At 44.6% G+C, this 25,087-nt stretch overlaps 2 protein-coding genes across 5 annotated transcripts in view; one reads left to right on the top strand and one right to left on the bottom strand.

The window, feature by feature from the left end:
- Positions 1-57: 57 nt before the first annotated feature.
- On the bottom strand, positions 58-15,391 carry ITGB1BP1 (integrin subunit beta 1 binding protein 1). Of its 3 annotated transcripts, XM_027556117.1 has the most exons (9): positions 15,272-15,391; positions 9,287-9,395; positions 8,215-8,318; positions 5,248-5,326; positions 3,799-3,935; positions 1,847-1,939; positions 1,262-1,411; positions 672-763; positions 58-405 (listed from the first exon to the last, which is right to left on the bottom strand). In XM_027556117.1, the coding sequence occupies exons 3-8, from the start codon at positions 8,284-8,286 to the stop codon at positions 692-694; spliced, it is 603 nt and encodes a 200-aa protein (XP_027411918.1). In that variant the 5' UTR covers positions 8,287-8,318; positions 9,287-9,395; positions 15,272-15,391; the 3' UTR covers positions 58-405; positions 672-691. The 3 variants fall into 3 exon arrangements, with proteins under 3 accessions (XP_027411918.1, XP_027411919.1, XP_027411920.1); XM_027556118.1 differs by lacking the exons at positions 58-405; positions 15,272-15,391 and adding an exon at positions 14,414-14,437 and having other exon boundaries at positions 503-763; XM_027556119.1 differs by lacking the exons at positions 58-405; positions 15,272-15,391 and adding an exon at positions 11,971-11,989 and having other exon boundaries at positions 503-763.
- Positions 15,392-15,428: 37 nt separating this feature from the next.
- The window catches only part of CPSF3 (cleavage and polyadenylation specific factor 3), a 33,534-nt gene continuing 23,875 nt past the window's right edge, over positions 15,429-25,087 (top strand). Inside the window, exons 1-5 of one of the 2 annotated variants that reach the window (XM_027556110.1) lie at positions 15,429-15,712; positions 20,442-20,505; positions 21,926-22,023; positions 22,933-23,061; positions 24,552-24,729. In XM_027556110.1, the coding sequence (XP_027411911.1) occupies positions 15,663-15,712; positions 20,442-20,505; positions 21,926-22,023; positions 22,933-23,061; positions 24,552-24,729 (519 nt within the window). In that variant the 5' untranslated portion in view covers positions 15,429-15,662. Of the gene's footprint in view, positions 15,713-20,441; positions 20,506-21,925; positions 22,024-22,932; positions 23,062-24,551; positions 24,730-25,087 lie in introns of those variants that run through there. The other variant, XM_027556111.1, reaches the window with a different exon arrangement.

Below are 25,087 nucleotides of genomic sequence, written 5' to 3'. Positions count from 1 at the left end.
CACTAGCGCCACCTGGGAAGCCCCCTTTAGTCTTTAGTAAAGCACTGTATATAAAAAGTCTTTTAAAAAAAATACACTAGTTTACTGAACATGAAATTCTTCACAGTGTATGACTTCTAACATGATCAGTAATCTTTGAGGGTTTTCAAAGATAATTACTGTGATTTATATTGTGGTTTGCTAACAGGGTATCCTGACAATACACCTTTTAAAGTTTCCCTTTTTGTGACTTGAGTTGACAGCATCACTGTTTCAAACCAACATGATTCGTGGGTCCCTGGCCCAGACCTCTGCCTGATTAGAGCTCTGAGCTGGTGAGACTGCATCGCCAGCCAGTGCTGCAGGACAGGTGACCTAGGTCTTCCTCAGAAAGTTCTCCATGCTCATTACTCATCAAGGGTGCTTCTGTAACACATAAAAGTCATTAGGCTTATTTGTGTCTAAAAGCAACAAAAGATGTTGCTCTTTTAGTTCCAGTAGGTAGGTAACTTCAATGAGCTAATTGGCTGTTAAATAAGACACATTTTACTAGAAAAACAAATGACTGGTATTTTATACACTTGCATTTTCTTCAGAAAATCCAGAGCAAAAGATCACTCATATTTCTGTAACAGTTCAAAACTGTAGACTGGAAACAAACTATTGAGAAAACAGCTGAACATGAAGCTTACTTCCTCCTTGACTGCAGAATTCAAGGTTTCTCAGAAGTCAATACAGAGTCGAAAGCAGTGGATAAAACTTTGCAGATTGCTTGTGCTTGTTCCTACATAAGTGAAGATACAGTAAAAGAAATAGTAAGTCTGTTCCCCAACTAGATCAGACCCTCCTAATACCTGTCCTAAACCTACAAACCGCCAGCGTGGGGACATCCAGGACACGGCCTGCCTGGGTCACCACTTCCTGGGGGCCTTTAGTAACTGCACGCAGTAACACAGGACCCGCGGCCATTGGGAGGGACCCTCACGAGTCAGGACTACGAGGTTCAAGAAAGTGGGGCTGCTGGTGGACGACACACCCCTTCTGCTCACCTGCTTTGCATTCCCTCAAGAGGCAGGAGTGCTGGTTCTGGGCTAACAGCTCACAGCCTGCAGTAGGCTGGTCCGCTGGCTGACCTGCTGTCTGATACATGCATTTCCCTTATGCCAGGTATCAGACAACGTGGCAGACAGCATCTCTCCTGCCTTTGAAAAACCTAAATAATATGGTTTCACCACTTGGTCTGATGAATGAGACTAGTAACCAAGGAGACTGAAAACCTTACCAGGCTGTTGCACTGGTAAACCCACAGGCTGTATTCTTGGTTGTTTGCATCTGTGGTCTTCAGAGCCAGTAAGCTCTTTCCTGCCCCGAGACCATCATCATAACACACCATCCGGATGATTAAATACAGAGCGTGCCGATGCAGAACGTCCTGCAGAGGTCAGGGGAAGAAGAACCGTGCTATTTCTTCACATGTCCACATTTTCCACTGCAGAATTTACCGTGAGGCTTTAAACAGAATGTATCCATCCATGGGTCTATCTGGCTGAACACAGTTTTTACAGGTTTTTCACCAAAAGGGACATTCCGGTGAGCTTGGTTAGGGGCCAATTTGCCTTTAGAATCATGCCTCCCTACGTAAGTTCTAAGAAAACTGAGACAATCTAAATCCACGGCCCTGTTTTCTACACCCAGCTGACAGCTGCTCTGAATTGGCGTGGGGTCCTAAGCTGAAAACGCATGATGGACCAGCCGTGGGTGTGGGGTGGGACAGGGGGTGGGGGTGGGCTTGGGCCCTGTGCTGTGATTCCTGGTCTGAACTCCCCAACACGTAAAACCCATTTTCCCCTTTAATTAAATTACTTACATACTGATCTGATGTAGATACTTTTATACCGTACTTGGAAACTCCCATAATAAATTCTTCCTCCAGAGGAACGAAGGGCAACTTTCCATCTTGCTTTAAAGTAAAAATAAATTACATTTTAAAAAATCATGTTTCCTTCTTGATTCTGATTAGTCAATTTTAGCATCTGGCCATCGCAAACCCAAACCCTTTAAAGAATGTGGGGCACACAACAGCCCCGCCCTCTTCTCTCCAAAGAGGCAGAAGAAATACCCCCTCACCTTTTTTTTTTTTAAGTAAGATGTCCACAAATTTGACCAGAACTGAGATCCATGTGCTCCATGGTTCTTGTTTGTAAATTGACACTCCTCACAGATACCAGTGGGGCTTATGTATTTACACTAGAAAAACATAAGGCTCCTTTTTCAAAGTTTACCGTAACGTCAGCACATTAAATAATAGGAAACATGCTGCAGGAACCACTCTCAAACAGTTTATATCCTACGCAGGTGATGATATGTCTGGTTATCCCAGTGTCCCAGGGCTTTGGGCGAATAAATACAGCTTGACAAATGGTTTTTCAGCTCTTGAAAACATCCATTAGTACTTTGAGCTCTTCAGAAACAAGGAAGACAGCAGATAATGCCTGATGGTTTTCCTAGCAGAATATCACATTTTATCTGCTTAGTGTGCCTGACTTGCCTTCTCTACAACAAATACGATACTGTCAGCCATCAGTAGATGTTCCACACGGTCGACATTTTTGTGGAACCGTTTGCCTGCACTGAAGAAATTACAGTCATGAGCTGTGTCCACCGACCTTAGTTCGAGTCCTCAGACGCAAGCACACCCTCATGCCTATCACCTCTCACACAGGGTAAAGCAACTCCAAGAACCCACAGCAATGCTACTGTCAGTCGTGAAGTTCTGACAAGCCCAGTTCTACAGTGCTATGAGAGACTGAGCAGTCCGTCAGTGTGAAAATAATCCTCGTGTACTTTGTGGGGGGCGGGGGGAGCACTATTAGCAAACTTTCAGGAGACTATTAGTTGTTGCTTGCACAATGCTGGAATGACTTTATAGATTCCAAAGTAAAATGCTGGGATAATCGTGTTAGTTGCCTGGTCAACGGCAGATGAGACTGGCTGATTTCCCCTCAGACAGAGGAGACTTCCTTCAGGAGGACACGAACGGCATATGAACCGAGCTCACCTCCGTGCGTTAAGAGACCACATGATCTTAAGAGTGACTGACATGCTACAAATTTGGTAAGGGAACCTTCCCATTGCAGTAACATCCCTTTGTTCATGAACACAAAGATGGCAGTTCCATCTTCTAGAGACTCGGGGAGCAACTGACTGTGGCCAGAGTCAGGCTTCCAGCTCATCCACTCCCTTCACTGCTAAGAGTACCGACCTCACAATACTTGATGCACAAACCTGACACTTTTGTCTTCATTTTCACTCTGAATTTTCTTTCGTGATGAATTTATTCTTTTATTTTCTCGGCCTGGATATATTTTCAAAACCCACCTCACCTCAATCCTTGCTGGAGACAGGGTATGAATAGAGAGAGATGGGAGTTCAACACCATGAATGAGATTGCTCATTCAAATAACTGAAAACAGTTCCATGGAGACACAATTAAGAGTTGCCAGAGTGCTCTAAAGCTAAGCCTGTGGTGTGCACTCGCTCACTGCGCTCAGCTCCCCGTTTAAACAAAGAGACGTCCTCAGTCGGCCCCAGAAAGAGTAAAAATCCACTGTTTGAAGGGAGGAACTAAGTCCCTGTGTTCCTCCATGACTCGGTCCCCAGGTCCCTCCTCTGACCACCGCGCTCAGTGACATCTTAACAGTGATAAAAGCGTGGCTTCAGGAGAAGCAGTGAAGAGACTGGAAGAGTGGCATCTGTCTCCAAAGCCACGAATTCACCCCAAAATCTGAGAAAAAAAAATTCTTTTTTTTTTTTTTTTACCTGAGCAACATCTATATAATTTATCAGGTCCAGTGGCCCCTCAAGACTTTTCCCCTCTGAGAGTTTCAGTTTCTCAATGGCACCAACATACTTTATTCGAAATTCTGCACAGGTGTCTGAATTGTTGTTGCTTTGTCCTAAAGGTGAAGGAAAAATGGTTTAAGAGTAAGACTTCAAAAGAAACAGCTGCGTTACAGGGTATCTTTAACCCCTCCCCACACAAGAAATCGACTGTATCACTAGAACTAAAACTTTAATAAAAATTAAGAATTTTTAAATGCAAACTTTTTGATGTAATGGGAAAGAACTTGAATTTTCACTAACCTTTCCCTCAGTGACTCACAATGTACTAAATGTATAAAATCTCAGTAGGAATAAATTAAGTATTAATAGCCTTCACTTCATCAAAAAGAAAAACTAAAATGTCAACTTGACAATGATTGAGCACCTCTATAATGCATATGACATTTGATTATTTTTTTGGTTTCTTCTCCCACTTTCCCGGAACTTTAACTTTCTTTCCTGATTCAGGAAACCTGATCTACCTTTCCCATTCAGCCAGAAAAGACCAGGCTTTCTTTCCCCCAGTGTAGATGAAGTAATGCCAGACAGGACCAGATGGTAAGAAGTGAAGAACTCCATGTGCCATAAAGTCCAGCCAGTACAAGGTACCACAAAGGATTTACAACATCTGACATAGTAAGGGAATACCTGGTCATTCTTAGATCATGTTTATGTAACACAAAGATGCCCACATTTTTAATATTTCAAAGCACCTGGATAAAGACAATAGACCTTATGCTACTATATCCCCTTTTACACCTCTCCTGCTCTCACCACCTTGCATGGACTGAGTTGTCTGTGATCCCCAAAGAAGAAGGATTTTGTGTAACAAAATGAATGTAGTAGGTTTCCAATTAGACACCAGCTAACAGGTGGGTCAGAAGCCACCTTTTGATTTCTAGAGAGCTGTCTTTCAGGAGGCTGCATAAATGTTTCCAAGGGCCAGTGACAGACCCCTGCTTATAACCGTGTGCTCCTGATGTTAACGAGCTGGTACATCTCTGGGAACAAGGCTCCTTAGTCTTTTTAATCAGCAGGACATTGTTCTATCCCCCGCAAACAATGTAACTCCAAAATAACTCACCCTCCACCAGCCCACTTCTTAACAAAGCTATTCTAATACTTCTAAACTGTCACTACCAAGTAGCCACACATAATTTCGCTCCACAACCATTACGAGCAGTTTGCTCCCATGGCTTTCACTACCCATTCCTCACCCCAACCCTCCTTCCACCAGATCCTGGGCCATTTCTGAACTCTTATCAAAAATGACAGAGCGGAGAAAGAAAACCCCAAATACTCAAGAACTCCTCGTCCACTCTGGTAAAACCATGTGAACCTCAGTTAAAAGCCCGAGATGATGAACGACCCCACCTCCGTCCATACCTGAGCTCTTGGTGGAGTCGGTGTCGAGGCTTGCCACCGTGCTGGACCGTGAGAGCCCCCCAAGGCTGGAGTCTACAGACTGAGAAATAACAATCAAACACACACACACACACGTTTTAAACATAATCAGAAGCACTATCTTCTTTCAAGTTTTTTACCAAACATTCAAATGACTTATTTACTATCACTGAATTAACACATATAAAATCAGGTCAGTTATTCATGCAGATCGACTGCGACAGAGTCTTTTGAAGACAAATTCCATAGCAGACTTCAAAAAAAAAAACAACCCATAATCCCAACTGCTCTTCCCATAACACAATAAGTCTGGGATCAACACTTTCAGTTTAAATTAAAGCCATTACCTCTATAGCCTTATAAGATAGTTGATATATACATCATATTGAGACTTGAAATTTCATATCGCATGTGAAAATCTATACTTCACTTTCACATTATTTCCACAGAACCCAAGAAGAACTCTGTGCAGAATGCAGGCAGGGAGTGTTCTCCTGTTTAGTAAATGAGTAGAGAGATGCAGAACGGTGAAGTGATTTACCCAAGGTTACGTCTAGTCACCCCAGATCTCAACCCCACGTCTCCTGACCCTCACCCCGGTATCGCAATGCCTCCAACTACTACCTGGCCCCAGCAGGTAAACACAGGTGGAGCGGCAGACCAGAGAATAACTGTGATGTGAATTACAAAGAAAAACCAATGAAACTGTTCAGCAAAATTCAGAGAATCATACGTGTCAGTGTAGTTTGTTCTACAGAATCATACTCTCAGTGTGCTTAATTTTTTAGAAATAAGTAAAAACCTTTGATTAAAAAAAAAATCACTTTTTGGGAATTCCCTGGTTGTCCAGGGGTTAGGACTCAGCACTTTTACTGCCGGGGCCAAGAGTTGATCCCTGGTTGGGGAACTAAGATCCCACAAGCTGCACGGCTTGGCCAAAAAAAAAAAAAAATCACTTTTTTATGCTTCAAATCAAAATTACATTTTAAAAATACAGTCAAATTTTCATGTTTAAGAAGTGAATCAAGATGAATGTAAAAATGTATCAAGTCTTCAATTTTATTTCTTCCCTTTCTTAATAATTGCATTTCTGGGAATCTCAAACAAGAGCAGAGCTATATGCATAGACAGGGTCATCATCACGTTGGGCTTCCCTGGTGGCTCAGATAGTAAAGAATCCTCCCACAATGCGGGAGACCTGGGTTCGATCCCTGGGTTGGGAAGATCCCCTGGAGAAGGGAAAGGCTACCCCCTCCAGTATTCTGGCCTGGAGAATTCCATGGACTGTATAGTCCATGGGGTCGTAGAGTTGGACACGACTGAGTGACTTTCATTTTCAAACAAGAGCAGAGCTGTATGCACAGAGAGGGTCATCATCACGTTTGTGTGGTTCTGACAACCTGGAAAAAACCTGAATATTCAAAGAGTGAAGGAAGGGGACCTGGAATTAAGATGCTGTTACAGAGTCAGGCTGCCTTCTGGGAAGGGAGTAACAGAGCGAGCTTTTGTGCTTCCAGTTACCCCCATACGCAGGAGAAGGCCAGAACCTAGCGACCCCCTGAGCAAGGAGGAAGGGAAGGGAGAAACTGGCCTATTTCCCCTGGTTCTGAATGCAAGAGCAGAAGCTTACTTCATCCTAGAGCACACGTCTAACTGTCACAAGCCTGCATAGAAGCCACACGAGACTCCCCGTCACTTGGGGGTAAGACCTCACTCAGGAGCATGGGTCTTTCTGCATCCCCCCAGCACCCCCAACCCTGCCAGGGTGGCAGGTCCTTGAATCAGCACACAAGCTCTGGTCCGACTCGGCCAGCAGCAGGTCCGTGCGTCTCCCCTTCTCCATTGTCAGAACTAGAAAACAGGAAACTGGGCCCAGTTCAAGCCTACGGGCCTCATGCTGAGGTAACAGCCAGGCGATTCTCTACGAGCTTCAGGAATTTAGATGCCTTAAAGAAAATCATAGTCGTCCCATTCCCAGACTGCACAGGTCTCCAAAAATGTCAGGTTTCCATGGTTTCGGCTACACGTTGAAAGCTCAGCCCTCCCGCCTGATGGAAATTCCTGCAGGGCAGTGGTGTCAGTGGTGTCGTGTTCTTCCCTGAGTGTGGCTATCCTCACCCAGGGCGCTGCCCCCAGGCTGGCAAGAGGCACCCCCTGGAGGTTCTAGGCCTTGGGCTCCTCTCCTGCCACCTGCCTCGCCCAGTCCAGGTTCTGGGCACAGACACCTTTCACAATTGGGAGCTCACAAAGGTGAAGAATGATTTTAAAAAGGCTTTCTAGTCCTGGGGGCTTCCCTGGTGGCTCAGACGGTAAAGCATCTACCTGCAATGCAGGAGACCCAGGTTCGATCCCTGTGTCGGAAAGATCCCCTGGAGAAGGAAATGGCAACCCACTCCAGTATTCTTGCCTAGAGAATTCCCTGGATGGAGAAGCCTGACAGGCTACAGTCCATGGGGCTGCAAAGAGTCGGATACAACTGAGCGACTTCAGTTTCAGTTTTCTAGTCCTAGTCCAGTGGGCCAGGACTCGGGACTCTGAGGGCCCTGAACACTCAAATCAGCACATTTGCCTCACTCTCCAACTCACTCCCTGTGGTGGACACAGAATTATAATGACACACACACAAGTCAAGCCCTAAAATCCAAGACATCCAGTTCCTTGACCGCCTGTCAATTTCCTTGACTGCCTGTCAATTTCCTTGACCAGTGTTTCAATGAGACCTCTCACAGGTCCCAATTCATCTACATTAGTGGATTTAAGGACTTCAGAAAAACCTACCAAAGCAAAATAAAATCAAATGCAGGATGTATCTTGTGCAAAAAAAAGAATGTAAAAACCTCCAGTTTGAAGAATATCAGCAGGTCTGCCACACTTAGTACCTTTCATGCAGCATCACTCAGAAGAAACAGTTCTCACTGTTATGACTGAAGTCTCCGCTCCACCACCTACCTTGCTCTTGGTACTGATTTCACTGCTCTGGGAACTGCTACTGCTGTGGCGCTTTTTGCCTTTCCGAAACATCTTCCACCATAGCTTGATCTGCAGGCACTCCTCTGGAAAAGCAAGCTTTATTTAGATATATGGAGAGAAGCAACTTTAAATCCCTTTACAACATAGTAGGAATAAAATTAAATAATAATCATCAATTCCTCCCAGTTCCCTGGTATACTTCTTTTCCTTAAAAAATAAATATTCCCTGCCAACCCACAAAATTTGGATACTATTTCATTCTTATACTTTTCTTGAATAACCAAGTTTTAACCCAGTGAACCTGAAAGGTAGGAACCTTTTTGTCATCTCTAGAAGTATGAAAAGCACCAATCTGAGGTACCAGACACCTGTCAAATAGTCTCAAAATAGTCAAGTGCCTGCCTTCTCTTTAATCAAGCCTAGACGTTAGTAAAATATGTGACATATTAGTTTATCAACCAAGATTCTGAGATCAGTTACCGTCTCCACTTGCTGTTCTGTAAACAGCAGGGCCAAGAACTGAAAGCACTGACGCCTCTGGGGTTTGGTGCATTTTTCTTAAAGTCGCAAACTATGTTTAGGGAAAGGCAGACATGACAATAATGTCAGGTGCTACCTCTCGCCTCATTCCAGTAAGGCCAGGAAGGTGACCTTAAATATTCCAGAGTCAGCCTTATATAGATCTTTAATGAACTCTTTCTCCTTACCCACTTCATAGGAGCAAGCATATTATACTTGAACAATGATGAACTGGCCAGAGAAATGTTTCATAGTTCAAGTGCTTTCACACTCTTACTTAATCCTCACAGCATCTGGAGACACCCGGAGTCTGCTCCAAGTGTTCTGTGCAGGTCTGTCTGTGCGGGTCTGTCTGCGTCCTGTATCCCGCTGGGCTCTGCCCCCAACCCCCACAGGGGTTTACAGAAGGGAGGTTAGAATCCACGTTTCACAGATGAGGGAACTGTGACCCATCTTTCAGGAGAATGTATGAATTCGAGAAACAATTGTTTACTAAAGACTGATTCTACAGAGGGAAAGGGGGTCTGCTTACTGCAGAATCGAATGCTATTCTACCGTCTTCAAAGGTTCCAGAGAGCGGTCTGCAAAGATAGCTTCCTTTCACTCTGACATGGTCAGGTCTTGACAGAAAAACAAGATACCTGATGAAGGAAAAGAATGAGTAAATCAGTGAATGTCCCTCTCCAATGAACAGTTTCTCCCAGTGAAACTGGAGATACTCCCCTCCCCAACCCCCCCACCAAGTCCATTCACAAGCATCTGACCTTTGACTTGACTCCTGAGCCCAAGCATTTTGATCAGCCCCATCATCCAATTTATTTCTATTATTTTTGCTTCATTTGTGGAGTAGCAAGAACACCCAACTCATTCATTCATTCTTTCTTTCCTCAGTGGCCAGCGAGCCCCTATCAGGTGCTTGGACTACACCAATGAATAAGACAGATAAAGTCTCTGACCTCAGGGAGCTTATTTTTTATTTATTTTTAATTACTTTTATTTTTTTCGGTGTGGGACCTTAGTTCCCCCACCAGGAATCAAACCCATGCCCCCTGCACTGGAAGCATGGAGCCCTAACCCTGGACCACCGGGGAAGTCCAGGGGGCTCATTTTTACAGGGAGCAGCCAGACCAACATGAAAACCAAGTATCAAACACGTTATTTGGAAATAATAATTGCTCTAAGGGGAACTAAAGCAAGTTAAGGAGATAGTGATCAAAGGAAGGGGTGACTCTGTGAGATAGAAAAAAAGACGTTCTGAGGAGGTGACAGCTAAGACCTGAGAGAAGCAGGAGCAGACATGATGTGGAGAAGCAGCACCGTGAGTGGAGCACACAGCAAGTGCAGAGGTCCTGAGGGACGCCAGCCGACGCGAGGGCCAGTGAGACGCCAGGACGACTAGGAACAGGAGGCGGAGGGACAGGGACAGGCAAGGCAGAGCCACAGAGCACCTCGCAGGCCACAGCAGAAGCTGGGGTTTTATTCTGGCTTTCACAGGAAGTCTCTGGAAGGTTTCAAAGAGCAGTCAGGTGGTACGATCAAATTTCTGTTTTAGAAAGATGACTGGCTGCTGGGTAGGGAACTAGCTACAGAGCGTAAAAGTAAAAAGAGGGAGACTACTGAGAAAGCTTTGGTGGGTGACTTGTTGGATAACTCTGTTGCCGACGAGAGCTTTGCCATTGCAGGATACTTTTCCGTTAGAGAAGGCAAGAGAGCCTTATTCCAAGGTATGCCCAAAACTGGATAACCCTAGCAGCACAAAGTACCATAATCTTTCAAGTCTATATATATATATATATATATATATATAAATTTTAATGATTTTTTAAAAATTTGATAGTATTGTTATAGATTCCCAAAGCATCTATTCAAACCCCTAGAATACTAGAATGATTTGAAAGTCACTACATTATAAGGCCTTGGCAACTCCTTAAGACTTTCTTTTTTCATCATTAGTCTAGGAGCTGTAGGGGAAAAGCACTTATGAAAGCCTTTGATATCTGCCACTATTTTGATGCATGTTCTTAATTAAGCAAATCATTCTCATCTCTGAATTATTCATGCATAAAGATGAGGCCAAAGATACTGCTACTTGGATGTTGCACAGACTCATCAAAGGCAGAAATGCCTAAAGCAGAAGCCATCTTCCCCTCCACACCTGCTCCTCTCCTCTTCCTTTCAGTAAATTACATTATTTCTAGTATAAAGTGGGAAACCACCAACCCCTCACTGTTCTCCAGCCCCACATCCAGTTAAACCCAAGATGCAGTGATTCTACCATCTGTAGATTATACCATTCATGAATCAAACAGGGCCTGCATTGTTCTAGACTATGGTTACATAGAAATACTTTTTCATTATCTGAAGAAAGTGATAGATCCCTAACCTATAAAAAAATGCACAAAGTGTGGAATGCAATTTCAGGAATTCACCAGCCTCCAGGAGACATTTCAAGGGAGAGGGACCCTGTCCTGAGACAGGTTGGGTCCTGGGACCCTTTGCTGCAATGCCTGCATCTGGACAAATGCCTCCTTGAGCAACAAAATATGAAGAAACTATATGGAACTAAAAATAACCATGTGCGTGCATGCACAAATATCTTGGAGGAAAAGCTATGACAAACCTAGACAGCAAATTAAAGAGCAGAGACATGGCTTTGCAGACAAAGGTCCATATAGTCAAAGCTATGATTTTTCCAGTAGTCATATATAGATGTGACAGTTGGATCATAAAGAACGCTGAGTGCTGAAGAATTGATGCTTTTGAATTGTGGTGCTGGAGAAGACTCTTGAGAATCTCCTGGACAGCAAAGAAATCAAACCAGTCAATTCTAAAGGGAATCAAACCTGAATATTCACTGGAAAGACTGATGTTGAAGCACCAATACTTTGGTAAAAGAGCTGACTCATTGGAAAAGACTGATACTAGGAAAGATTGAAAGCAAAAGGAGAAGGGGGCAGCAGAGGATGAAGACAGTAAGATAGCATCACTGACTCAACAGACATGAATCTGAGCAAACTCTGAGAGATAATGGGAGGATGGGAAGCCTAGCGTGCTACAGTCCATGGGGTCACAAAGAGTAGAACACAACTTGGCAACTCAATAACAACAATACACGTGCAATTGGGGCAAATTCTGGACAGGCACAAAAAGACCAAAAACCCAACTACCACTTCTGAAGACCAAAAACAGGGTACTGCACATGCCTCCTGCACTCACCACCAAGTTCAGTTCAGTTCAGTTGATCAGACGTGTCCAACTCTTTGCGACCCCATGAATCGCAGCACATCAGGCTTTCCTGTCCATCTCCAACTCCCAGAGCTTACTCAAACTCATGTCCATCGAGTTGGTGATGCCATCCAACCATCTCATTCTCTGCGTCCCTTTCTCCTCCTGCCTGAAATCTTTCCCAGCATCAGGGTCTTTTCAAGTAAGTCAGTTCTTCGCATCAGGTGGCCAAAGTATTAGAGCTTCAACTTCAAAATCAGTCCTTCCAAGGAGCAAGTGTCTTTTAATTTCATGGCTGCAGTCACTGTCTGCAGTGATTCTGGAGCCCAAGCAGAGAAAGTCTCACTGTTTCCATTGTTTCCCCATCTACTGGCCATGAAGTGATGAGGCTGGATGCCATGATCTTTGTTTTTTGAATGCTGAGTTTTAAGCCAGCTTTTTCACTTCTCCTCTTTCATTTTCATCAAGAGGCATTTAAGTTCCTCTTCACTTTCTGCCATAAGGATGGTGTCATCTGCATATCTGAAGTTACTGAAATTTCTCCTTACAATCTTGATTCCAGCTTGTGCTTCATCTAGCCCGGCATCTCACATGATGCACTCTGCATAGAAGTTAAATAAGCAAGGTGACAATAAGCAAGGAGTACCTTGAGGTACTCCTTTCCCGATTGGAACCAGTCTGTTGTTCCATGTCTGGTTCTAACTGTTGCTTCTTGACCTGCATACAGATTTATCAGGAAGCAGATAAGGCAGTCTGGTATTCCCATCTCTTTAAGAATTTTCCACAGTTTGTTGTGATCCACAGTCAAAGGCTCTGTAGTAGTTAATAAAGCAGATGTTTTTCTGGAACTCTCTTGCTTTTTTGATGATGCCAACGGAAGTTGGCAATTTGACCACCACCAAAGGGGTGGGAAAACCACCTAAAGCCACTCCTCCTGCCTGACCCCTAAACACACCCCTACCCTCTGGCCAAGCTTTGCTTGAATTTCTTGACTGGACTCTTATCAATTTCTATTGATTAGGGAAGGCTAAGACCACTGGTTGGTATCAGTCCTAGCTGGACTTCTTGCCATTTCAAATCTATCACCAAGCTCCAGCTAAAATGATTTATTTAAAACTCAAGTCAGAAGCCATGTAACCAACTTAAAATCTTTCACTGGCTCCGCAAAGTTAAAGCCTGAAGTCAAGGCTCTTTGCCAGGACAAGCACAGTTGGTCCTGCCTGACCTGGCTCACATCGACCTCTCCAGTCTCATCTTCCACAATCAACTTCACACTCACCTAATATGTAAAGAATGCACAGCTGCTTGAGGTTCTCAGCATGCATTATGCTCCCTGTTTCCACACTTTGCTCCTGCTGTTCCCTCTGCCTACAATACTCTTCCACCTTCTACCTGATTTGCTAACTTCGGTCACTGTCAAGACTCAGTTCAAACTTCTTCTAGAAAGCCTCCAAGTTGGGCTAAGGGATGGTTCTCCACATCTTGATCTTAGCATGAGTCGGCTACTGACCACTTGTAACTATCTCAGAACTGTGAGTGCATCAAAGACCAAGGCTAGGTCATCTCTGTATACCCGATGCCTGGCACAGCCTGACAGAGGCCATGCTAGCCAACTAGAGAACTTTCTTATGAGATAATACCCAGATGACAACTTCCACATACTGAATACCTACAATTTGCTGCCCAGTGCTCACTGCCATATACATACATACATAGAGGTATCTACATGTATATGTATGTGTGTGTGTGTGTGTGTGTGTTACCCTGGTGGCTCAACAGTAAAGAATCCTCCTGCCAATGCAGGAGCCCGGGGATCGATCCCTGGGTGGGGAAGATCCCCTGGAGAAAGCAATGGCAACCCACTCCAGTATTCTTACCTGGGAAATCCCATGGACAGAGGAGCCTGGAGGGCTAACAGTCCATGCTCAGTAGCTCAGTCGTGTCCAGCTCTTTGTGATCCCAAGGACTGTAGCCCGCCTGGTGCCTCCATCCATGGGATTCTCCAGGCAAGAATACTGGAGTGGGTTGCCATTACTTTCTCCAGGGGATCTTCCCGCCCCAGGGATCTAACTGCTGTCTCTTACATCTCATGCATTGGCAGGCAGGTTCTTTATCACCAACACCACCTGGGAAGCCCAAAGTCCATGGAGTCACAGCAGAGTCAGACACTACCGAGCGACAAAAAATGCCATATATATATGTCCTTATGCTGTATATACAGTACCTCTGACCCTCTCTACTTACCAGCAAGGTTGCAATATTACAGCCCCTTTCAAATGAGGCAGCCAAAGCTCTAAGTTTATTAAGCAGCTTGCCCAAGGCCACAAGGCTAATAATCAGTTTGGTTCAATCACTTAGTCGTGTCTGACTCTATGACCCCATGGACTGCAATACACCAGGTCTCCCTGTCCATCACCAACTTCCCGGAGCTTACTCAAACTCATGTCCATTGAGTCAGTGATGCCATCCAACCATCTCATCCTCAGTCGTCACCTTCTCCTCTCGCCTTCAATCTTTCCCAGCATCAGGGTCTTTTCCAATAGGTCAGTTCTTCACATCGCCAAAGTATTGGAGTTTCAGCTTCAACATCAGTCCTTCCAATTAATATTCAGTGCTGATTTCCTTTAGGATTGACTGGTTGGATCTCCTTGTAGTCCAAGGGACACTCAAGTCTTCTCCACAGTTCAAAAGCATCAATTCTTCCGCGCTCAGCTTTCTTTGTGATCCAACTCTCACATGATTAAGGCCAAATCTGGAGCCTCGGTAGAGCTGCCGCCAAAGCTCCTCGCAGACTCCACCCAGCTCCCCAGGTATTCGTCGCCGTCGTGACCGCCTGCCACGTGCTGGTGCGCTGCACAACAGACAGACACAGCCCCGGCCCCGCGCTGCGGGGAAAACCCCAGCGAGCGGAGAAACCGACAAGATCCCGCACAAAAAAAAGGCGGCCGCTCTTCGTCGCCCTGAGCTCAAATCACGGCCGGGCGCGGAGAACAGCCCCGCGGGTGTTCGCACCCCATCGCCTTCCGACAGGACAGGCCAGACGCCACACCCGTAGTTACCGGGGCCGCAGTCCCAGGACCCTGCCTCTACCCGCAGGCCCAGGCCCGCTGCGCGGCTCCCGCCGTCCGCCTGGCGCTGCCCCCGGGACCCGGGGCCCGTGGAAGGCGGGTCCCTGCGGAGACGGCGGCACCACCCATCCGCCCCGCGGCGCTGGCGTCCCCGCCGGCGCCACCCTCGGGGCCCTCGTCCCTGACCACGCTCGGCCCGAGCGCGGCGACGGCCGGGCTCTCACCTCAGCGTGGTCTGCGCTCAGGCGTCAGACACCCACCGCCGGGGCAGCCGGAGGAGCCGCGGCGGCCCCTACGCTCCTAATCCCAGCGCCAGCTCTTCCGGGCCCCCGAGCCCCGCCCACCAGGCCCCGCCCCCGAAGCCTCGCGCAGGCGCAGTCCGGACCCCGCCCCAGGTCCCCGGAAGCCTGGGCTGGGAGGAGCCCTGCGAGTTGGGCTCTACGACCGGAAGTCGAAGGGAGGAACCTAGTGTCGCGGGCGCCTAGATGCCGGAAGTTGTGCTCTCGTGGGATGGAGCGGGGGTGGTTCTTCCTTCTTAGGGTCTCTGTGTCTTTTCTTCTTGTTTAGAAAGACTCCTGCGGCCTGTTGTTCCTCATTCCCGTTTGGACTTCTGAGATGTCCGCGATTCCTGCAGAGGAGAGTGACCAGCTGCTGATCCGACCCCTGTAAGGGACCTGAGAGGGACTGAAGCCGTGACTGTGAGGCGAGGAGGGGAACCCGATGGTTGGCCTCAGTCGCCCCCCGCCCCAGGGCCGGTTGCCTCGGCAGCCAGCTCCTGGCCTGAGCCAGGCCTCTGCGCTGCAGCGGTTTGAGAAACTGTGAATCGGAAGGGGCCTGCTAACTTGAATAGGATTTTGCTTTTTCTTCAGTCTCAAGGGAGGATAGGATGTCGCGTTTGGGGGCTAGGGCCTATGGTGGGACCGCAGGGCGCTTTCGTATACGCCCAAGAGGGGCGACTCGTGAGGGAACCAGGGATGCTGAGGATGGCAGGGTCAGATGATAACCTGGATAAGGCTGTGACAGCGCGAGGAAGAACTAAACTTGTGCCTTGTTAACCTCCAGGACTCATATTTGCTAAAATGTGAAAGGGGAAATACATTAGGGAACTTGTGAGTTCATTCAGAGCTTACACTCTCCAGGACTAGGGAAGGTAGAAAGTGGGAGACGTGAAAAGGCAGAAATGTTAGGACAATATCTCAGTCGCTGATTGACCGTGAGAGGCCTTGTCTTTCACTGGAAATGGCCTTCTGTCAGAGAAGCACCTTATGGACCTGGAATGCTGCTTAGAGAAATGAGAACTTGCCTAACTGCGCAGTTTGAATCCGCAAACACGTTTATTGTTAGACATGAGTTAGCACCAAATGAACACGTACATTTTTCCAAAGGTAGAAAGTATCTCCTTCACTTGTTCATTCAGTAACTCCCTGAGCACCTACTGGGGATGGAACACAAGTTTGCCCGCCGCTCGCTTCGCACCTGTCATCTCTTCTTGTGTTCAGCAAACTCTGAGCTAGTGTCAAGCAGCACACTAGGCACTTGGGATACAAATAAGACAGGGCTGAGTTAACTGAATTCACCCTTTTGATGGGAATTGCAGTGCCAAATGAAAAGTGCTGGAGAGAGAGTTTGGAATAATAGCAGCCAATTGCTTTGGCGTCAGACCTGAAATCCAGTCCATACTCCAGCGATTACTAGGACAACAGCCTCACTGAACCCACTTCCTCCTGTGGAAATAGTCGAGCAGCACTTAACTGTCCAGAGCAGAGCTCCTTGTAGGTGCTCAGTGAATTGTGACTACTGTAAGAGGACACATAGGCATTGCAGTAAGGCCCTGAGAGCATGCAGAGTGGATTTCTGGTGAGAAGACAGTGCCATCCTGCGTCCTGGAAATTAGGACACTGAACTGAGTCCTAGAGATTGACTACAAATTAAAGACAGCCAAAACATGGGGGCAGGGATGTTCCAGGCTGAGGAAGTGGCACATGTGAAAATGAGAGGTCTCTTTGTGGCCAGTCTCCCTGTGGGTTCAGCTAAAAGATAACAGATGAGACTATAGAGGCTTTCAGAGTCCAGCTTATGAAGGACCTTGTATACATGCATACTAAGGATTTGGAGTCTTTATTGCCAGTTATAGGGAGCCAAGGAAGGGTCTTAAGCAAGGATAGGATGTGGTGGAAATTATGCTTTAGGAAGATCAAAGATGCTTCTGGCAGCAGTGGCACAGATGAATTAAAGGTGTATTAAGGGACTTCCCTGGTGGTCCAGGGGTTAAGACTCTGAGCTGCCACTGCAGGGAATGCAGGTTTGATCCCTGGTCAGGGAACTAAGATCCCTCATGCCCATGAGGGATCCCTCATCCCTCATGGTGTGGCCAAAAAAAAAAAAAAAGGTGGATCAAGTGGAGAGAATCCAGTAGGATGAGATTGAAACAAACCAAGTGATAAGCAGTGAGATCTTGAAATGAGTGAAAAGGGCAGCAGTGGGTTGGAAAGAGAGACCTGAGAGTAAAGAAGTGAAAGCTTTAGAAGTGAAAGCTTTAGAGCTTTGTCAGTGATCAGATATGTTAGAAAGGGCACATGTGGAAGGGAAGGCTGGACAGAGAGGAGAGTTAGGATGACTTCAGTTCCCAGGTAGGATAACTGGTAAGTGGTGGTGTTTGTTACTCACTCCAGGAGTACCCAAGATGGGGCAGGTCTGGAGTAAGTTTGGGAGTTTTAAATTGTTTTATAACAGCCTTATTGAGATTGAAATCACATCAGCACACTCATTTAAAGTGTACAGTTAGACAGTTTTTAATCTATACAGTTTTACAACTATCACCACTGTCAGGACATTTTCATCATTCCAGAAGGAAACCCTGTATCATTGCCCTGCAAATTGCCCAGCCCTCGGCCACCGTTAATCTCCTTTCTGTCTCTGCAGATTACCCTGTTTTGGACATTTCATATAAATGGGTTGCAACATGTAATCTTTTGAAACTGGCTTCTTTAACTTAATGTAATGTTCCCCAGTTTCCTAATTTGGGAGTTTTTACTCATTCAGTAGGTTTTTCTTGAGATTTATTGCATGTCAGGCACCTTACTATATAGCAGTGAGTGAAATAGACATCTATGCTATTACGGAGCTTTCATTTTAATAGTGAGAAATAAGCCATAAACAAGTAGATATAATGACATCATGTAGTAATAAGTGTTAAAATATAGTGGTCTGAAGGGCAAATGAGGTGACGTTTGAACTGAGACTCAAATGATACACAGGAGCCAATATGTCAATATCAGGGCAGAGTGTTCCAGAAAGAAGAGCACGGGCTAGGGACTTGAAGTACAAACTTGTTTGGCATATTTGAATGTTAGGCGCCTGTGAGATGTCCCAAGAGAGACCAAAACCAGGTGACTTAGAAGTCTGGGATTTGGGAGAACAAATACCTGAATCTGGACTACAAATAGAGAATTGGAAGTCCTCATGTGTTAACTGTAGGACTTCCTGGGTGGCCTGTCTGGGTGTAGTGTCTGTCTACAATGCAGGAGACCCGGGTTCAATCCCTGGGTCAGGAAGATCCGCTGGAGAAGGAAATGGCAATCCACCCCAGTACTATTGCCTGGAAAATCCCATGGACAGAGGAGCCTGGTAGGCTACAGTCCATGGGGTTGCAAAGAGTTGGACACGACTGAGCGACTTCACTTAATGTATTAAAAATGTGAAGATGAAGATCAGAAAGACTGAAAGAGGAGCCGAGGGGAGAACCCTTGGAATAACAGCTTTTGAAAGATGGGTAGAGGCAGCTGCATGAAGGAAACTAGGGGAAACCAGCAGGACAGGATGAGAGCATGAAGTCAAAGAAACCAGGCTCAGAGAAGGAATAAGATGACGTGCTGCCTGGAGAAGAGTGAGATAGGAACTGAGAAGGGCTCTCTGCACTTAGCAACAAAGAGCTGTTTTGCAGGGAGAGTTTCAGAGGGATGGTTGGTAAAAAGCCAGAATTCAAAATATGTAACCTTTAGTAAGCGGACAGGGAGACTAGAGATTAGAATTAAGGGATTTTCATTTGGGGACAAGGATGACTGGGATGTTTAAATGCAGATGTCAAAGAGGATAGTAAGGGGAAAGCCAGTGATGTAGCAGGGGTCAGTACCTCAGAGGGAGGGAGGAGGTGGGCAGAGTGTAGAACCATGGTGAAAACGTTAGCCTTACAGAGAGAGGTCTATTCTCTGTTCCAGGAGAAGTGGAAGAAGAGAGAGATTTGAGTGGGTTGGCAAGTTGAGGGAACCAACAAACTATGTAATTTTTTGATACAAAGAAAGCCCATGACTCAAGAGTAGGATACAGCATGGGAAAATTTAGGAAAGGGGAGAAAGTTTGAAATAGTTACTATACCAACTGTAGGAAAAACTGCACCAAAAACTGGAGGGACACTCAAGAGGGAGGGCAGAGGGCCAGTTAAAGTGGCAGGCCAGGGGCTCACGGTGGTCGTCTGGTTTTCTTTGCATCCTGCTCTGAAGTAGGATCTCAGTCTGAGGATGCGTCCATCTCATGTCAGTCCTGTAGCCTATCCATTCTTGGAGCCAGGGTCCTGGTATTAGGCCTTTCCATATGCTAGGTGCTTATCTACACTGCTTGGCAAATAGAAACTGCTTGAGGGAGTTCCCTGGCAGCCCAGTGGCTAAGATTTAGCACTTTCAAACCTGTAGGCCTGTAGACTACAGGAACCTAGGACTACAGAAGCTGTAGTCCTAGGTTCAATCCCTGGTCAGGGAACTAAAATCCCACGCGCCCCACAGTGCAGCCAAAAAACCCCAAAAAACTGCTTGACGTAAAATAAGTGGTTGAATCACAAGCTAGAATGGTTGGGATAAGGCATCAAAGAAGGCGAGGGGTTAGACTGGTGAGGCTTAAAGCCTTGTGATAATTGGAAAGAAAGGCTGTTTATTCTGAAGAAAGGAAATTTGTTTTAAGTGAGATAACAAAGTAGCAGGAAAAAGGAATGAGATTCACATGTATGAATATTTAAGCTATTTGGTAAATGTGTATTATCATCTTGAAAGAATTTTTAACTGCTTATGGGTTTTTACTTAAGTGCTAATTCTAAAAGTTTTATTAAATCATCTGAGTCACTGCTAGTTTACATTTTAAATACATCATCATTTTAACCCTAACATTCATAAGGTTGGATTTAACCTTTGATCCTCTCGGTCTGACCTCTCAGAGGTCACTTTTCATTTTTTCCCCAAGTTGATGCTGTTCTTCCCTGTCTTTGTAATTTTGTGGAACTCATCTGTCTCAAGTTAATGTCATCAGATGGAACGTAGTTTAAGTTGTAAAAAAAAGTTTGAATTTATTTGGCTTCATTTTGATGGCTTTTTAATCATTTTTATTTTTTCCTTTGAATGTTTACAGTGGAGCTGGGCAGGAAGTGGGAAGATCATGTATTATTCTGGAGTTCAAGGGGAGGAAGATAATGGTAAGTGGCTCCGATGGTAAAGAATCCACCTGCAGTGCGGGTGACCTGGGTTCGATCCCTGGGATGGGATGATCCTCTGGAGGAAGGCATGGCAACTCCCTCGAGTATCCTTGGGCTTCCCTGGTAACTCAGCTGGTAAAATATCTGCCGGCAATGCAGGAGACCTGGGTTCAGTCCCAAGGTTGGGAAGATGCCCTGAAGAAAGAAGTGGCTACCCACTCCAGTATTCTTGCCTGGAGGATCCCCATGGACAGAGGAGCCTGGTGAGCTACAGTCCATGGGGTCAAAAAAAGTTGGACAGGATTGAGCAACTAAGCACAGTATAGTCAGATTAACAGTGTGTCTATGTCTGCATTGAGTGTTAGGTCTGTTCTAGTTCAGTAGTTTTTTCTATTCAGCATATTAACTGTTTTGCCCCCAGAATAATGTCATGGTTAGTATATGCGTCTATAAAATGTTAACGTGGAAAACTAGTATACTTCCACTTGGCATTGACATAATATTAGACTGAGGAACTAAAGATTGTAAAACTGTCAACTGGATCTCCTAATCTAAAAGTCTTCCAAATCCCTCTTCCATTCCTGAAGGTCTGCCAACCTGTCTGCCCCACCCGCAGTGGGAGACCCCAGGGAACTGGCCTCCTCAACACATGCAGAACTCCAACCTCCTCCTGTGCAGTGGGACAATAGGCCAGGCCCTGGTCTGGTAGCCGAGGTGCCTAAGTTAGCACCAGGGTGCCTGGCCTTGGGCAAGTCAGGCCCCTTCTCAGCCCGTTTCCTTAGCTGAGAGCTGGAGGGACTGGAAGAGGTGGTCTCTGGGGTCCTCATTATGAAGGCGGTGCAGAGGCTCATCAGGGTCTTTTGGTCTCACTCTTCCCCTTCTCCCACTTAAAAGAACAGGCACACGGCAGACACAATCTTTTTAATCATTTACTGTATTAATTTGATAGAAACACCCTCCCAAATGAGGATATAATTCAGGAATGACTGGTTCTGAAGAATTTGTCTTCTAATACCTAAATTGTCCTGATCAGAGAAGTTTCCTGTTTTTCTAATCGTTGCCTTCTCACGATAGTCACATGTGGTTAGTAGTGAATCTATGAACTTTAAAAAATGCTAGCCATTTCTGATGTTAAAGTTCTTGCAAAAGAGTTCATTCATTATTAGAGTGCCTACAAAAAGTAACTAGAAAGAAGATTTCTTGTATTTTGTGTCCTTGTGACTCTAAATATGAGCTGTATTTAAATTTGGGAAGTTAGAATTGTTAACAGCGTATTTACCCATTTAATAAGAATTGCATTCCAAACATATAGAATCTTTCCTGATTGTGTATGGTATGATGGATCAGTTATGATGTCTATTTGTTGAATGAATTTGAATAAAATGTGAGAAGACTGTGATCTCTTTCCCATGTCTTTCAGCTGGACTGTGGGATCCATCCTGGCCTAGAAGGAATGGATGCTCTTCCTTATATTGATTTGATTGACCCAGCTGAGATTGATCTCCTACTAATTAGTCAGTAAGGCTTTTTGTTTGTTTTTGTTTTACTTTTTATTGCGGGCATTGTTTTTCAAGGACTTTTACTTTAAAGATCAATCTTTACCAGATTTTAAGATTCTAGTGTTTTAAAAATATTTTCTACTAGGAATTATATCGCAGACATCTAAGACAGCACGCCATATTGTCATCACAGGTGAGAGAAGTTTATGACAGAAAACTTCCTTTCACTTATCTAGAGTAAATGAGGAGGAGGGAAGAGATAACATATGCCTTGATCATTGTAAAACTTGAGACTAAGAAAGCCCTCTCACAGAATATCCCTGAGGCTGCTGTGTTGCCTGAATATTCATCAAGGACTGATGCTGAAGCGCCAATACTTTGGCCACCTGAGGCAAAGAACTGACTCATTGGACAAGGCCTTGATGCTAGGAAAGATTGAGGGCAGGAGGAGGAGAAGGGGACGACAGAGGATGAGATGGTTGGATGGCATCATCGACTCAATAGACACGAGTTTGAGCAAACTCAGGAAGATAGTGAAGGAGACGGAAGCCTGCCGTGCTTCAGTCTGCGGGGTCGCAAAGAGTTGAACACGACTGAGCGACTGAACAGCAGCTGTGTTGTCACACTGTTCTGTGGGAACTTCATATGTAAACCGTGATGGGTTTCATATAAGCCATATGAAGTGGGTTTTATACCACTAAAGCGCTTGTTATAATTTTGACTTTTGAGAATAGGCTTGGCTATATTTGAGAGAAATACTTTTGTTTTTCTTATGTTAAAACTAAATACATTATTCCTTCCCTCTGCACATACCTACTCTGGGTGTTCTGAAAGTATCTAATGTTACATAGAACTCTTCTGTATCTAAAGTATATGGTATATAATATTTTAAAAAATTGACAGAAGCTCTTTTTTCTTTTTTTTAAAGTTTCCATTTGGATCACTGTGGAGCTTTGCCCTGGTTTCTACAGAAGACAAGTTTCAAAGGAAGAACATTTATGACTCATGCTACAAAAGCTATTTATAGATGGCTTCTTTCAGATTATGTCAAAGTTAGGTAAATTACCTTAATAGATTTATACATGCACTTGGTTCTACCCAATACATACAGTTGATGATATAGACCATTTTGTGTTTTGAAATGAGATGTTTTCTTCTTATTCACAAGGGTATCACTCATGTATTCATTCAGTACCAACTCACCAAATAGGTATTGTGTCCCCAGCACCTCCTTGGCGTAAAGGTTTTATGTAGTTTTTGCATCCTTTTAAGTCTTTGAAATTTAGGTGAGTTATAAGGTATGATAGCAATATTCTATATATGGAATTTCATAATTTTATTAAAATTTAAAGCAGAATACATTATACAGTGGTATCTATTGAAGTCTTTTTTTGGGTGATTTGATCAAAGCAAATTGACTGTCTGAAGTGAAAAGGTTCCCTGGGGAAGCTTTTTCCAGCTGCAAGAGAAAAATCTGCTCCTTTTCCAGAAAGTTTGGAGCCTTCTTGTGATAAGTATAGCACAAATGATAAGCCTTCAAAGGCTTACTGTTTCATATGTACATTCCTAGGGTAGCTAAGATGCAGTTTGTTATTCTGTAAACATACAGAAAATGGAAGAGTTATCCTTGGTAATGACTTTACTGGTTAACACTTAAATGAAGCTCACCATATGCCAGGCATAGTCCTCAGTTCTTGACACATGTTAACTCCTTTCATCTTCATGTCAGCCTTGTGATGCAGACTCTGCATGAATCCCATTTTACAGATGATTAGACAGGCATGGATTTCTTTGGTGGCTCAAATGGTAAAGAATCTGCCTGCAATAAAGGAGACCCAGGTTCGATCCCTAGGTTGGGAATATCTACTGGAGAAGGGCATGGCTACCCACTCCAGTATTCTTGCCTAGAAAATTCCATGGACAGAGGAGCCTGATGGGCTGCAGTCCATGGGGTTGCAAAGAGTCGGACATGACTGAGTAACTAAAACTTTCACTTAAATTCACTTTTCAGCCTGAGGCACAGAGAAGTTAAGTAATTTACCCATGACGGTCACAGTAAGAGACAAAACTGGAATTCAGATCCAATCAGTCTGGCCCTAGACTGTGTCCTTAACCCCAACCTCTCTTGTTTTTTTTGAAGTATGTTAGCATAATTTTCCAGAGAAAACTTGTTAGATTTTCTAGATAAGTCTTTTTATATCACAGGTGGGGAAAACTGCTGTGATTCAATGTGTGTGAGTGCCTTTATCTCACAGAAGGTGTTGGGGTAGGAAAAAAGGTTGAGAAGTGCTATCCTAAAGAGTACTTTGCCTTAATTTAGTGTGTGTGCTTTGCTTGAAATCATGCTTTATATACACTAAGCATTTTTCTCATAATAGCAGAGTAAAAACATATACAAAAGGTCCAAGAGATTAGAAATAGCATAACACCTACAATATGATTTTAAGAAATATGTGGCTATGTCATCCACAGACAATTTCTTTGAGTTTAAAGACTTATGAAAATCTTACCCTTAATTTTTTTGTGTTGGCATCTTTAAAAATTTAGTAACATATCAGCAGACGACATGCTGTATACTGAGACAGATTTGGAAGAAAGCATGGACAAAATTGAAACCATCAATTTTCATGAAGTGAAGGAAGTTGCAGGAATCAAGTTTTGGTGTTATCACGCCGGCCATGTCCTGGGAGCTGCCATGTTCATGATCGAGATCGCAGGCGTGAAGGTACACTCTAGCTTGGGAATTTCCTGCCCGTAAGAAATCAGTGCAGGGCTTACGCCACCAAGTGTACTAAAGAATATTCCCTAAGGCTAGCAAAGTGTGAAAACACTGAAACAAGGTAAAATTAAGCTGGTACTTTTGCCTTGTAAATATTGTTCCTACCCCTGTGTTAGTACTTTCTGTATCATGATTGAGAAGAGTACAATAAGCATCTCAAAAAAGTAAAGAGTTCTTTCCTGATCATCATGCCCTTTTTCTCTAAGATGCTGAGAATACATCTCAAGGTTATCTTTGTGGACAAATTCTGGGATTATATTATTCCCATTAGTTAGATTGAATAATTGAAACTCTAGATGGTTTA

Source organism: Bos indicus x Bos taurus, chromosome 11, assembly GCF_003369695.1.
Source record: "Bos indicus x Bos taurus breed Angus x Brahman F1 hybrid chromosome 11, Bos_hybrid_MaternalHap_v2.0, whole genome shotgun sequence".
NCBI lineage: Eukaryota > Metazoa > Chordata > Mammalia > Artiodactyla > Bovidae > Bos > Bos indicus x Bos taurus.
The sequence above is the reverse complement of the archived record's forward strand: the minus strand, read 5'-3'. Positions and strand labels throughout refer to the sequence as shown.